This window comes from Rhinolophus hipposideros, assembly GCF_964194185.1.
Source record: "Rhinolophus hipposideros genome assembly, chromosome: 1".
In the NCBI taxonomy this organism is placed as follows: Eukaryota; Metazoa; Chordata; class Mammalia; order Chiroptera; family Rhinolophidae; genus Rhinolophus; species Rhinolophus hipposideros.
The window spans coordinates 12,960,563-12,976,317 of record NC_138047.1 but is presented as its reverse complement, the minus strand read 5'-3'; the positions used below and the strand labels follow the sequence as shown (position 1 = coordinate 12,976,317).

Sequence of the window (15,755 nt, the reverse complement as noted above, 5' to 3'; positions counted from 1 at the left end):
GTATAATCTACAGCTTCTGCATAATAGCCAGAGTGATCTTCTAAAAGTGATCCTGCCTGAAGTACCTCAATGCTGTTCAGGTACCTTAGAGTCAAGTTGAGAATTCTCACCTTGACTCCAACCAAGACTGTGTGTGTTCTGGTCTCTGTTGGACCCCAGCCCCACCACACCTCCAGTGTTTGCCACTTCCTTCTGCCTCAGGGATTTTGCATATACTGTTCCCTTCACCTGGAATGGCTTTCCTGCTTTCCATCCCTCTCCTGTGGTTTGTCCCTTCCTCCCAACTTCCCTGTTTCTTGAGATTACAGTTTACATGCTTTTCCAACCCTCCGTCCCTATATACCTCCCACCACCACCACCACCATCTGGGTTCCACTCTCTTATTGCACTTTTAATTTGTCTTTAGTGTCGTCCCCTGACTAGACTATAAGCACCATGAAGTTGAGATCATGTCTGTTTTGTGCATAATTCTGTCCCCAGTTCCTAGCACAGTGCCTGGAACTTGGTGGGCGCTCAAAAAGGTGTCTGAAAGGATGAATGGATATAGCACACAGTTCATAGTTTACATCTAACTAAACAATATCTTGTGTTATTTGTTGTCCTTTAGTAATTTTACCGATTAGTTTTGAAACTTTTTGATATCAGGCAACATGTCTGTTTTTCTGCATCTCCAAAAGTGTTCAACTGGTAGTACATGGTCAAGGAATGTTACCTAAGAGATTGTGAGCATTTTATACACTCAGCTTCCTGCCATTACAATATAGACAACTAAGAGAGAAATTCAATTACATATTTTGTATGTGTGAGTTATTATAGATACTTTCTGCTGATTGGAGAGGTAATAACCAAAGCTAGACGATCTTAGTTATGGGATTTGTGCCTCTAAAGAAAAATTCAGCTGTAATGTAAATATCTCCCTCACCGTTCTGGTTGACTGATTTTGAAAATAGTCTTGACATGAGACTTTAGGGGACTGGTTGTGTTCAGTGTACTTTGGTGTAAGTGCATCATCCATTTAGGTAAACAGTCATGCGCCTCTTAATGACACGGATACGTGGGATTTGTCGTTAGGTGGTTTTTGTCATTGTGCGATCATCATAGAGTGTGCTTATACAAACCTAGAGGGTATGGCCTACTACACGCCTATGCTATTCTAATCTGGTGGGACCACTGTCATATATGCAGTCCGTCACTGACCAACACATCCTTACAGGGCACGTGGCTGTATATAAATGTGTACAATCCCATCTGTTGGGGTAACTGTTAGAATTTGTCTGGCAAAAGGAATTGATTTGTCATCATTCTTTCCTATAATGTGGCTTGTCCTCAACTCCTTATTCAAAATGGCATTTATGCAGTAGACGTCCAGTGATGAAAGTCTTAATGGAATACTCAGGGGCAATATGTTTTTTTTCCAGTAACTTTCACAACTGACACTTTGATCCACTTTGTTCTTTAGTTCTAAAGAACTAAAGGGTTCTAAAGCGTCTTTAGTTCTGAAGGGTCTTTAGTTCTCTCTATCCTGTCCTTCCTATAAGCTTCCCCTTGCTATATTGTTTGTTGCTTGGCAGACCTTGATAAATTGAAAATGTTTTCAGCATAATTAATAATAGTCTGTTTTCCCATTTTTAAATCCTTTTGCAGACAAGAAGCCCCAAACTGTCTCACAGTCCTCAACCTCCCAATTTGGGCGACCCAGTCGAGCATTTATCAGAGACCTCTGGTGATTCTTTGGAAGCCATGTCTGAGGGAGAAGCTCCAAGTCCTTTTTCCAGAGGCAGCCGGACTCGAGCAAGCCTTCCGGTGGTGAGGTCGACCAACCAGACGAAAGAAAGATCTCTGGGTGAGCCTCAAAAAGCAGTTTCTGATGCCCCTTTATTAGAGCATGTGTGTATTCTTGTATTTCTGAACACATACCCCTGCATCCAAATGTTAAGTTGATCTTGATGTGTAAAAACACAAGTACTGAGACACTTTGTTGATTGGACATCAAGCACAAAGACTTGCCTTCTAGGGAAGCAGCAAATCGAAGACGTCTTCTTGGCTGGGCCCTTTCAGACATGGCTGGGGTTAGCCACTCAAGCCAAGAGGCTAGCAGTGCTTGCCAGCTAAGCTCCTGGTATAGGGAATAGCAGAGGACAGACTGCAGAATGGCTGTCGTTTCTCAGGAACCCCTTCCCCGTCTCAGGAGTCTGGACAGTTGCATTATGAGCCTTGTGATATGGGTTTGCAGCAGCCCCATGCCACTGTCTGGCAGTCCAGGGGAGGGCCTGAATGGCTCCAGGAAGAAGAGGCACAGTGGGGCCCAAACCCCCATGACTGATAGTAAAAGCTATAAACTCAAGGCTGTTCATGCCACCACCACACGAAAGGAGGGAGGGGCTTGGTACACGGTTGGCACAGCTTTTCTTCTCAACAAGCTTTTAGGAAAAACAGGACGATTCTCTCTTTCTGCCTTACCACTTATCATTTGCTTTCTCTTATTGGATATTCACTTTCTGTCCTCTGCTTTTTTTTTTCCTGGCCCTTTAACAAAATGTACAGATTATGAAAACTTGGAACTCTTTGCCAATTGTGCCGGTGTTTCATATGCTTAACGTGTCATTACAAACACTTGGTACCTGTGTTTGCAGACAGATGGGGTCAGGAGAATGAGGGGACAGGAACAGGGTCAGTACAACAAAGGCTTCAGGGTCTGGTCCCTGCAGAAGACAGCTGAATGCCGCCCCACAAAACCTAGCAAATGCCTTGTTTGGAGAAAAAGAAAAGAGAAGAAAGGTGTGAGGTGGCATCTGATTTTACTTCTTCAGTTGCAGATGACAATGAGAACAGACACTGTCCTAAAAAAATAAAACAAAGAACCCAAACTCTATTATTATTTGCATTATCAATTTTTTACTCTAAATTTTGTATACTTCATCTTAGCTTAATAACCCAGGGTCCTTGTTTCACAAATGAGAGAAAGCCACAGAATATATATATATATATATATATATATATATATATATATATATATATATATATATATTTATTTATATATATAATATATATATAATAATATATATAATTTATATATATATATATTTTTTTTTTGAGGTCACATAATTAATTAAATGGTAGAAGCAGGAAGTCTAGGCCTCCAGTTCCTATTGCCTCATTTACAAATGAAGGCCCGGGGCACGCAGAGACGTGATACACTCCAAGGAGCAGACTCAGCCAGGACAGTGTCCGGATGACACAGATTGTCCCACTAGCACCAGGCTGGGGCTTTCCATCTGGATTATGGAGCTGGCTCTGCACTCACTTAAACCCACCAGCTCACCTTGAGGCAGAAGCCAGAGGAGCCAGCTAACAAATGGAATTCCTCCTTTGTGCTTTGCAGGAAATGAGTGAGGTTCAGGTCTCTGTAAAGACAGCCTGTGCTTTGCAAAATAAAAGGAAGATAAGAATAAATGCCTCTGTGCCTGTCCCCATACCTGGGGAATGTTGAGCCTGTGGAACAACGGGCCCTTTGTCTTGCAGGCTAGAACTTCCTGGGGCAGCCAAGTGCAGTTGGCAGTGCAGGTGGACACTGGCACCTCTCAGGAAGCAAGCGTCGGGGAGGAGAGGCTGCAGGAGCTCGCGGCACCTTGCCCTAGGAATTGCTGCGGGTGGCTGGTGTTTGCTCTTAGGGTGGCTGCCCTTTTGCAAAACACTCAGTTTCACTCCAAGCACACCTTGCTGGAAAGTTCTGGCGAGCACAGAGTCACAGCAGATTAAAAAGTGCATCCATATTCTTCCAACTGTATGAGGGGCTTTTGGCCTGTGATTTTTCACAACTCCTAGATAGAAACAAAGGAACACAGTGAAAGGAGAGGGATGAGAAGTGTGCCCCCGCGAGGGGGGAGCCGTGGTTCCAGAAAATGCACTGGCACTGGGGTAGCGGGATTGGTGCTGCCCTTGACCTCCACTTCATGGCGTGTTTCAGAATGTCCTCCCCGCTGCACCTGGCCTTGTGGAGTGATTCAATTGAGCCAGAATGGGAAATAAACAGGAAAGTATGAGTCAGGGAGAGTCTAAACACGGTGTCCCTGCCAGGGGCCTCATTCAGCTTTGTGTTCAGGAAAACCCCTGTGTGCCTGGCTTTATCAAACACTCAGACATGGTCTACTAGGAAGAGCAGGGTATCTTTTAGTATCTGTACATTGTCATTTTAACTTAATCCACATTTTAAGAACTCTTCCAAAGCCCTGTTGATCCTGTCTTTATTTAAAATTTTCGTAGTTTGTTCATCATAGATTTTTGCATTAATTGTGATTTTTAAAAATATTACAATTAAATTATTATTGATCTTGATTACTGACTATTTGGGGACCCCTTGAATTTTGCACCTGAAGAAAATGCCTCACTCTCCTCACCCCAGTGTTTGCCCCGCATGTCACTCTAAGAAGGCATACCACTGCTGTGGCCTGTCCCCACACAGCCTGGAAAGAGGCTGAGTAGGGAAAGCCCAGTTCCCAGGCTTTGCCTCTGCACATGCGCAGTGTGTCACTTGAGACCTTCCCCAGCTCAGGCAATGCAGGGGGGAGGCCTGTCCACCCTGAGGCTGGAGCCTGGCCTGGACAGATCCTCAATCCACTCCCACTCCCTGGAAGGGATGAAAAGTCCCCTCACTTTAGGCAGTCTGTGCCTAGAGATAAACCTGCCTGCTTAATTATTTTCCCACTTGACTGGTTCCTCCTTCCTATTAGTTTAGCATATCTAGGGAATGGGAGGAGTGCCGGGAGGCTGGGTGTTTTCACAGAGTCTGTAAGGAGACGTGGAGCAGAGGGAAAGGAGAGCCGCAAGGTGTGGTTTAGAGCAGAGAACTTAGACAGTGCTGGCGTCTATATAATACTCTCCCTCAGATGCTGTCCTCCATGTAAGATGTAAGCTTCTCACTTAGAGAGAGAGGCGTTCTTGGACTACAGGCCGGAGGAAACGGCAGCAGAGCACACGAGTCCTTCTGATGCTGAGGGCAAACTAGTCATTCTTGAGGTTTACCAAGCACAAAAGTCAAGAAACAAATGTGCTCAGCGGCTCTGATTTATAACATGACCAGGTTCCAATGATCTACACGTTTACTTCTACCGAGTGCTGGGTGCCCCAACCACTCCACCCAGCCGGAGCCCAAATGAAATTCTTCTTGGTAGAATTTATACCCTGTCTCCTTCCCTCTCTCTTTAGTGAAAATGGAGACAATTAGGAGAAAGGAAATCTACAAAATAAAGTACAAACCCCTTTGGGGTAGAATTTGGTTTTATAAATAATTTCCAGGAGAAACTGCCCTGCTGATATTAGGTCTGGGTCTCAATGCTGGGGTCGTTGCCTTTTAATTATCGCTGTCTTACAAATGCTTGTCTGGAATGCGACCAGACCATCAGCGGGGGCTGCAGTCTGGCTGCTCCACAGTCAGCCATGGGGAAAGAGTAGCCACAAAATGTTCCCACCCTTCTGTGTGCACTCAGGAATTTGAAAATAAAACTCATGTAAAAACAAGAAAGGCAGCGGCACTTCCTTCTCTCTGTAGCCAGATGCCTGTGTTGACCATATTCTGAATGGTTAGCTTGTCTTTTCATCATCTTAATGGGGTCTTTTGGATAAAGGTCCACTATTATCAATTTTCCCTTTTATGGATTATGCTTTTGGTGTCATGTAAGAACTCTTCATAAAATTCAAGGTTCTGAATAATAGCTCCTATTGTTTTTCTAAAAGTTTTATTGTTTTGTATTTTACACTTACGTCCCTGATCTATTTGGAGTTAATTTTTGTATAAGGTGTGAGACTTAGAAAAAGAGACCTCCCTTAATCACCAGCTCAGGGGCCAGAAGTATTGCCATTTCTGTAACAAATGTCTCTTAAAATCGCAGAGTCAACAAGCAAGAATGATTTTAAATGGCTTGGGAAAATGTTAGAGTAATTGGGGGAGAATTTTCCCCACACATGTGAATTGTTGAGTATCTGTGTGGCTGTTCTTTTATTCTAAGGTGGTAACAGTGATAGTGACCATTCCCGGGGGTGGGGGGATAGGGGTTTTTTGAGGAACAAAAGGTTCATGGTTGCTAGAATCTTCCCTCCTGTGCACAAAAGTGGGTAGGAGGTTGGAGCAAAGGATTGAGGAAGCCTCCATCTACCACGTGGAAAGCCAAGAAGGGTTATGAGCGAAGACTGTAAGACTCTTAATAGACCACTTGAGTGTGACGTTTATCCCTGGACAGTTAAAAAGAAATAACTTTCAGACAAATCAAAAGCAGTGTTGCTTTTATAGAGTAATTGAAACATTTATGAAATTTGTTTTTCTAAGCGCTAGTCGTGATTGAAATGTAATATTATTAAAAGCAAAAATCTACAGAAGAGGGTTTCCTAGCAGGTCAGTAGGCCTGGGGTGCATTCCTGACCTTTTCAGCCTGCTATCAAAGAAAGGTCAGAGTATTTTCTCTAGCATGGGAACTACGGGAATGGAGGTAGGTGGATATGGTGACTGGATGTCACAGTGCACTCCAGCCTCCTCCTGCTTTGTCTTCCTTTACTTCCAAGGCTGGAAAGCAGACTCATTCTGGAATAGCAAATGCACTGCTTTCCAGAAATAGGAACCAAGACATTCGTGGAGACTTTTGGGTTTTCTTCAGCATTATTTGCCAAGATCCAAGGGCATTGTCACTAGCTTAATGACATTGAGAATTGGGATGCCAGGCATCCATTTTTCTAGTACTGAGGGTGCAGATGTGGCCTGACCTTCCAATAGTACCTACCGACAGCTTCCTGCTCAAGACAGTATGGCTTTGGAGTCACAGCTGTGCAAGGTGGCAGGAAGCTTCCTCTTTGTCAAAAGAGTTCTGTGATGTCCCAGTTGTACAGTGAAAGCAGCCCGATGAATCTGCAAGCCATTGAGTAAATCTGTATTTGCGTAAACTAGCTCAGTTCTCTGCAACTGAGCCCTGACTGATACAAGGGATATGATTTACTGTATTTGTAGAAATTATAGCATTGCCTGGTGTGCATGTTTCAGAAAATATGACAAGTACCGTTAGGTACAGATGGATGACTTCTAGAGACTTGGCCATGAACTGGAGATGTGGTTTTCAAACTGTGTTCCTTAGAACTCTGGAGTTCTGTGGAGTTTTCTCTGTTATAAATATTGCAATTTCATATAATATTTCATATGAAAAATGAGCTATGCTAAAGTGCTAACACACACATGCACAGTAAAAACATTAAATAGACCAGGGGAATGGGAAAAGGAGACAGAGAGAGAGAGAGAGAGAGAGAGAGAGAGAGAGAGAGAGAGAAGAAAAGGAGGAGGAGAAGGACAAAAGGAAAAAGGAAAGAAGCAGGGGAGAAAATGAAGGAGGAAGGAAGTTACCAAAAATTTCCTCTGTACAACAGGAGTTCTTGAGGACTTTAATTTGGCTATATTAGGTGAGTCAAAAAGATTACCTCTTACCTTTCTAGCACTTAATGTGATGAATGAAAGGTAGTTTTTGTAAACTGAATCAATCTTTAAGAAAAGAAAAATGGATTTGGGGCTGGGAATTAACCACTGAAAGGAATATTTCAAGAAATCCTTGATATAGTGAAACAGTTGTTGTGATACAAGTAATCACCCCCAACTTTCCTGTATAAGCTTGGATTTTCATATGTATGTGATGTTTTCTGTGAGAAGGAGTATTCAAGTTTTATCCACATGGCTCTCAGTTCACCAGGAAGAAAGAATGTTCTTATAAAAGATTGTGTAGACTCCTGATGTGTTTGTGCTTACTTAAAACAAATAAAGTTAGTCAGATGTCTTTTGAAATCTCTTACTAGTAAATATTAAAATTCCTGGGATGAACCTCTAAAATGGATTCCTCGGACTTTGAAGAAATCGTTTAATTAATAAGGCACCTGAGGTGGTCAATGGCCTTTACCAATATCTCTAGGATTACTTTGCAGACAGGATGCAGGTAGGAAAAGCATCAACAGACGTAAATAGAAGATTTGTCTGATTTCAAAGGTCGGAGCCCTCCCTGAGTCACCATTATTTTGTAACATCGTCGTTGGGTAGGTGGGTAACAATGAGGAGTCTCGGAAGAAGACTTGGGTTCTGCTGTTTATCTTTCTTCCTTTACAGCTGGATATTGCTAAACCTGGATTTCAGGTCACCTTTCCATAAAGTTAACATAAAACATTTCAGTACTGCAGCTGGAGCTATGAGGTTAAATAACTGGTTATGGGTTTGTGGGGTTTAATTTCCAAAGCCATTTCAGAAAATCAATCTGCCAATAAGCCATTGTGAAATATTCCTTTCTCTCTCTGCCACAGCCATGGTACCCCAACCTAACCCAGACACCTAGATGATGTCTATGCTTTTTTACCGATGTAAACAAGACTCTTACTCAGTAAAGAACTTTTTATCAAGTTTCATAAGACAGCATGAAAGGAAGTTAGGCAAGTTTTATCTGTTATTTATACCTCTCTACATCCAAAATAGATTTGATGTGGCTTATTCAAAAACAATAAAAGTATGTAAGAGCCATTAAAATAAGAATTAATAGAAGTAGCAGTTGGGCACAATATGTGTGCCAGAAAAAATAAGATAGGGATAATTGCTGTAATTGCAGCCAAGACAAAAAAAAAAAAAAAAAAAAGAAGATAAAAGGAGAAATGTAATGAATCAAGTGGATTTCATTATTTAAGAAGGGGTTTATACCAGCTCATTAGGGGAAAAAAAATGTTTTAAAGCATTATAATCCAAGAACTCCTATATCTTAATGTTGACATTGTATTATGTAATAGACAGTTATATTTAACAGTTGTTTTATGAAAAGGTTTTTCACATAGCTACATCTTTAAGTAATACCTCAAAATCCAAGGGCATAGCATGAAGCCATATTGTTAGAAAGCATGTTTTCTGAACTCTGTAAATTTCTGATGGATCTAATCTGATACACAGAAAGAGTCGATATAGTCTTGATAATTGACCTGAACCTCAGATGGTTGGTTCTTGGCTGTTATTTGTCTCAGCAGGGTGGGTAACTTCAGATGGATAGGAAATTTTGAGGGGCAGGTCACTATAGGACGCTTAATGGCAAAAGAGAGTTAGAGAAGGAATCTCTCCCATGGTGACAAAATTCTAATTTTTAATATGTTCTAATAACACCAGCTGTTACTCTGTACTCTCTGCAGGAATAAGATTGGAAATATCTAGATTCAGATGACATACTTTAATATGCGTTGCTATGGTTTGGTTGGAATAAGAGACATGATCAAAATGTGCCTTAACTACTTATGGGAAAAGATTTAGTTTATCATTCTCTTATTTCACTTTGCTAGGAAAACTCTAAAATCTCTTGACTGTGTCTTGCTATTTTTTTGGTAAATGCAAGATTTATTGCACACTTAAAAGTTTTTTGCCAAGTTAATTTGTTAATCTTTTTTTTTAATTTGTTAATTCTTTAAAAATTGACTTTAAAATATAATTCTTTATGTCCATCTAATTATTTAAGAGTTCCCACACATTTTTTTGCACCAGCTTTAAAGGATAGTCTATGAAATAGTCAAAATATTAAGATGCAAGCCAGCTTTTTGTCATACACTCAAATAGAACTCCATCCTTGGTACTCCTCAAATAGAACTCCATCCTTGGTACTCATCCTAGAAGTGGCTTCCAGAAGGCTGCTTGCTGACATCTGGAAACGGAAATATTTGGCAGCTTCTTCTATTTCAGGAGGAGTGTAAGAACACAGGAAGGCACAGCACACATTCTGCATTGCTAGAGTGTAGACGTATGTCTTCTGAGGTAAAGGAGTTAGTGAAGGGTTCAGGTCACTTCTCGTCCAGATTTCTCAGGTTAGCCCTGTGATTTGAGATCGCACCTAAGCCACCTTGGGGTCAGGAAATGAGGTCCTGTCTGGACCACCAAGGATTCATTGCATCCAAAAGCTCCTTTTGAGCATGACAGAAGGCGGGCCCTGAAGGACCACCATGATGTTGGTGCCTCAGTTCTTGTCAGTCTGAGCCACTCTTGCAGCTGTCATTATTGGCTGACTTGTGTCCCCCAAACTCACAAATTGAAGTCTCCACACCCAGTACCTCAGAACGTGACTGTATTTAGAGATAAGGCTTTTAAAGAGGTACTTAAGGTTAAATGAGGTCATTCAGGTGGGCCTGAATCCAATATGCCTGGTGTCCTTATGTGAAGAGATTAGGACACAGAGGGAAGCTCATGTGAGGACACAAGGAGCAGATGGCCATCTATAAGCCACAAAGAAAGGCCTCAGAAGGTACCAACCATGCTGATACCTTGATCTCAGACTTCTAGACTTCGGAACTATGAGGAAATAAATTTCGGTGGTTTAAGAAGCCACTCAGTCTGTGGCACTTTGTTACGGCAGCCCTAGCAAACTAAAGTTCAGGACACTTCTTTCTCCTTCCTTTCTCATTTGAGGGGACAGTCGGGCTTATGGAATTTGTCACAAACTTAAAAGTGTTTCTTTAAGACAGCAAATTAAGTTCGTCAAGTTTTCTTTTTATTTTCACTTGGTTATATTCTAGCCTCTTCAACCTTCACAAGTGTATCGACTTGGTTTCTTCGCATTGCAAGGGGAAATTTAAAACCCCCTGGTCCAGATTCAGCTTCCATTACTGCCTCTCTGTGTGACATCTCCCAAGCCCCATCCGCAAATTTAGCAGGTGAAAGTTATTTGGCATCTAACTGATTTAACTGTATCCCATCAAGAAAAGGTCCTATTTTCTTCATGCTAGGTTTGAGTTCTCAAAAGTTTGGTAATGTCATTAAAAATGATATTATATCCCAATAAGATTTCACTTTCAGAATTTTTCCAAAGTGTTAATTGGCTTTCAGACAACTCCGGCTAACTGTCTCCCAGTAATATAAAACTAAATGTGATAAAAATAAATCCTTCATTTTTTTCCCCCCACAAGTTTTACCCACTTCTCTTTTTTCCCCCCTCCATTCATCTATGTATGTATTTAAGAATCTATTCAGTTTCTGGCACTGTTAACAGTGCCTTGGTGAGTTATTTAAAAAATATATTAAATCTGTTTCTGGGGTTTAAGGAATTTTCAGTATAACTAAAGGCACATGGTAACCATGTAAGGACTTTAAAATATATATAAATCAAAGACTCCAGAGCAGCTATGCGTACGCCCAGCCCTGTTGGCCTCTGGCAGTTCCAACAGTCTCCCCCTCAGGAACTGGGCCCACGCTGCTCTCTCTGCTTGGATTCAAACCCCTATTCCCGCCTGCCCCCCCCCCCCATGTCTGCATGGCCTCATCCTTACTTAATGCTGACCTCCAGTGCTCAAGTGGCACTCATCGAGAGCCCTCCACAGAGTGACATAGCACCCACGCTGCCAGTCTCTAGCAAGTTCCCCTGCTGCATTCTTTCTCATGACACTTGTCACTTAGGGTGGTTGTTCTCCAACTTTAGCAGAGAACCTGTCCACGTGCAGATTTCCAGCTCAGTATATCTGGGGTGGGACCTGAGAATTTGCATCTTGCACAAGTTCCCAGATGATGGTGATGCTGCTGGTCTGGGGTTCACTGATTTTAGGGGTGGATTGTGCTTGAGGGAAAATTTGAAGTGTCATTACAATGTAGTACCACATGAGGGCGTGTTCATCAGCCCCCAGTAGGGCATGGAAGGTAGTCATACTTTGACAGGAAAATGGGAGGCCTTAAATGCCTGCCCTTCATCATGTCCTTGCATGAGAGTATTTAATCCCAGGACACGTGTCTAGGAGGGCCCTCACTACACACGCGGGAATATGCACATTTCCCTCAGTGAGCTGTAGAGCCGTCCTGCTCACCTATGTCTGTCTCTCCTACTCTGTGCTGTTCTTACTTTTGATCCCTGTTTGATCTCTAACCACTTTAATCTGCCACCTCACTCCCCAGCTTGACACACTTAGAAATGTAGGCAGACTCAACAATGAAAAGGTGGCTGACCTTTTCATGACTTCACACCTCTTTGCACACACATCTCAATTTCCCCAGTTCAGGGAGTTTCCCCACCAGTATCCTGCTCTTGTCTGCCTCAGGGAACTCAGGCCCCAACCATGGTCAGTTAGCACCCAGATGTTGATGTTGCTCCTGGTGTTGAAAACACAGAGGCCCTGCAGCTGAAGAATTTCCTGGGGAGGAAAGTTCCCTTGGGACAAGATGCCTTGTGCTTTGATTCAGTAATTGGTTTTGCATGATTCTAGAGTTATGCGCTTTCCTATGCTTCCATGTGCCTTCATAAGAAGAGCCAAATAATGTAGGAACGTTTTTAAGAGTAAAAAAGTTCAATTTAACAAATGCATATTAAATACCTACAATGTATGTGGTGCTGTAGCAGGTGAAGAAAGAAAATCGTTCTTTTAACAGATACTGAGTTCCTACGAAAGCACTCTTGGGTGCCATCAAAACAAGAGTCACAACCCTCTGATCTTCTGGAGCTTCCATTCTGTTGGGGTGGCAGATTATACACAAATAAAATATAGAATAGGTGATATACGTGCAATGGAGAAAAATTAAGTAAGGGGAACGGTACAGAAATGAAGGTAGGTGAGTTGCCATTTTAAAAGGGTGAAGAGCACACTGTGACATTTAAGGCATACCTGGGGCTTGTGAAGACATACGCCACACAGATAGCTAGAAGAGGAGAATCCCAGGCAGAGGGAACAGCCAGTGCAAAGGCTTGGAGCAAGAGCATGCCTGGAGCCTTCAGGGAACAGCAGGGAGACCACTGTGATGGGAGCTGCACAGAAACAGGAGCAGGAATGAGGTTGGAGGTGCAATGGGACTGAATAACGCAGGTTTTAACTGGCACGTCGCAGCGGCAGTGGTGGCATGGCAGAGTTAGGAGCGGTGTCATCACTTCAGGTATGAAGATTATATTCTGGTCGCTGCGTTTGGCATAGACGAAAGGGAGACTAAAGGGGCAGGGGCAGAAGTCGGGAGGCCAGCTAGCAGTCTTGTGATGGTCTAGGGAGACAAAGGTCATTAGCAGTGGAGGTGGTTTGCAATCTGTTTTGAAATTAGAGTAAGATGGGCCCCCGCCTTCCCAGGAGTTTGTCTTCTGATGGAGGAGGCATATGTGTATATTTGAAAGCATGAATGCAAATGTCGTCACAGTAAATATTATTCACTAGGCACTCTGTCTAGGCCAGATATGCAGCACCTAACATGCTGAAGCAGCAAAGCCAAGATTGGAACCCTGGCAGTCCCATGTGCGTAATGACTGCTCTGTACTGAACAGAGAAAGAAAGTAGAGAAAGAAAGTAATTCCAATTTGGATAATTGGAAGGTTTTTAATGAGATGTAGCATTTGAATTGGATTTTGAGGGATGAATAGAAGTTTGACAGTTTGAAAAGGGGCAGATCTTTTACGAGGGCAGACCAGAAGAATAGCTACTATAAACTGATCTCTGACCTCCTCCAGCTGGTCTGGAACCCCAGTGGTGTACTTCTCTCTACAGCAGTTATTCATCCTTATTCAGTGCCAATCATACCTGGAGGTACAGTGCCCTCTCCCCATCAAAAAATAAGGTACATTGAGTGCAACAGAAGCAGCCAGTGGAGTGATTAGGACCACCTCATCTGGACTCCATTATTGACCTGCTGTGTGACTTTGGGCAAGTTATTCTGTCTCTAAGCCCCTTTCTTAGTTACCTCTCTCATAGAATAATTGTAAAGAACAATGGAGATCATATAGGTACTGTTTTTAATATGGTGTCTAGTACATAATACATACTCTATCAATTAACTGATATTCACAGGGATCACCTGAGTTATAAATTAAAATGTCAATTAAATGATGCTTTCAAAGATAAAACATTATGGATTTCATTTAGAAATATTTACACCAGAACAGTTAAAATCAAAACGTTTCCTGTTTCAGACTTAATAGCTTCTAACTTACTCTATTTGCCTGCAGAGTTACTGCAGATCACCTCAACTTTCCACTAAATCCAAATAAATGCCCCTGCCCTTGCCCCCCCCCTTTTAAAGATTTTATTGGGGAAGCGGAACAGGACTTTATTGGGGAACAGTGTGTACTTCCAGGATTTTTTCCAAGACAAGTTGTTGTCCTCTCAGTCTTAGTTGTGAAGGGTGCCATTCAGCTTCAAGTTGTTGTTTTTTCCGTCTTAGTTGTGGAGGGTGCAGCTCAGGTCCAGTTTCTGTTGCTAGTTGCAGGGGGCGCTGCCCACCATCCCTTTCAGGAGTTGAACAGGCAACCTTGTGGTTGAGAGGACACGTTCCAACCAACTGAGCCATCTGGGAGCTCAAAAGCAGCTCAGCTCAAGGTGCCATGTTCAATCTTAGTTTCAGAGAACACAGCCCACCATCCCTTGTGGGAGTCAAGAACCGGCAGCCTTGTGGTTGAGAGCCCACTAGCCCATGTGGGAATCAAACCGGCAGCCTTCGGCATTAGGAGCACGGAGCTCCAACCACCTGAGCCACCGGGCCAGCCCTCATCTTTGCCCTTTTACAATATATTTTATTCACTAAGTTTATAAGCTATTTTACAGTGATCACATTTTAGTCTGGCTGATTTCTGATAGTCTTCACTTTCATTAGTCACATGCCTTTAAATTACATTGTAGACTACGTGGTTTCTGGGAATTCCCGTGTAAGGTAACTAGCCTCATCCATGACATTCCCCCTCAATCTGACTGTTAGACATTGTCTCTAAATTTTAACACCCCTCCACATTCCATTGTTTTTCTGGATCCATATCTTTCAAGTCCTCTGTTCATCAGCTCTGTGAGTGTGACCCAGGCAGCCCAGCAGGGGATAGATCTGGTGTTAAGGTGAATGTGGTTAATGTTTCAGAAAATGTAGAAGTTATGCTTCTAGGGAAGAATGATCTTAGGGAGATTTCCAGCACTATGGTAGAGTAAAGGAGCTTAGAATGCCAACAGTCACCTCCTTACTACAAACACATAGAAATGCAGATGAAACGTATTCACAAAATATTCATACATGGCCACGTTAGAGAGAAAGGAAAGAATATCTCCAGGTTCCAGAAGTAAAGAAGGGTATCAAAGTAGAAGTGACATTTCTACTAAATGTTTCAGAATATTTCAGAAGTGGGTATTGGTCCCAGGCCGTGGGGCTAGGACCCTGATACTTAACATGGCAACAGGAAAATGGACTGCAAAATTGCCTAGAGGTTCACATAGCTGGTCGTTTAATAAAATTGGATACAGACAGGGAATACCTTACTCACAGCTGAGGAAAGCAGCAAAGAAGTTTGGATAAAGGGAGCACAACAGGTTCTGCTCTGGCTCCTAAAGCTTCTGCCAGCAGTAATATTTCAGTGAAAAGAAGTCACAAGGCCATGCTCAACTTCAAAGGTAACAAGGAAGTGCAAGCCTAGAGAAGGACTAGAATATTCTAGAGACAACCATACTATGCCTATACATTTACATAGAAATTATCTGGACCACCAACACCCCCTGGAGCAGGTTATTCAACTGAAGAAAGAAATAATGAACTAGAATGTACATCTTAGGAAATCTCATAATCTGAGGAGAGATTTAAAAAGTAAGTAAAACATGAAAGGGCAATTCAGAGACATGATAAAATGACCAAGACCACTTATGTCCATTGGAATTCCAGAAGACAACACTAGAAATAATTGGGGAAAGACAATAGTGGAAGATATAATGAATGAAACTTTTTCTAGAATTGAAGACAGACCTGAGCCTTAAGATTGAAACACAGCACAAAATCCCAAGAAAATTTA

The 15,755-nt window shown here is 42.3% G+C and overlaps 1 protein-coding gene across 9 annotated transcripts in view; it reads left to right on the top strand.

Moving 5' to 3' along the window:
* KIAA1217 overlaps nucleotides 1-15,755 on the top strand; it is a 435,058-nt gene that overhangs the window by 283,938 nt on the left and 135,365 nt on the right. For all 9 annotated transcript variants that reach the window (XM_081048618.1, XM_081048609.1, XM_081048620.1 and 6 more), the window contains one exon: nucleotides 1,645-1,843. In XM_081048618.1, the coding sequence (XP_080904744.1) occupies nucleotides 1,645-1,843 (199 nt within the window). The remainder of the gene's footprint in view (nucleotides 1-1,644; nucleotides 1,844-15,755) is intronic.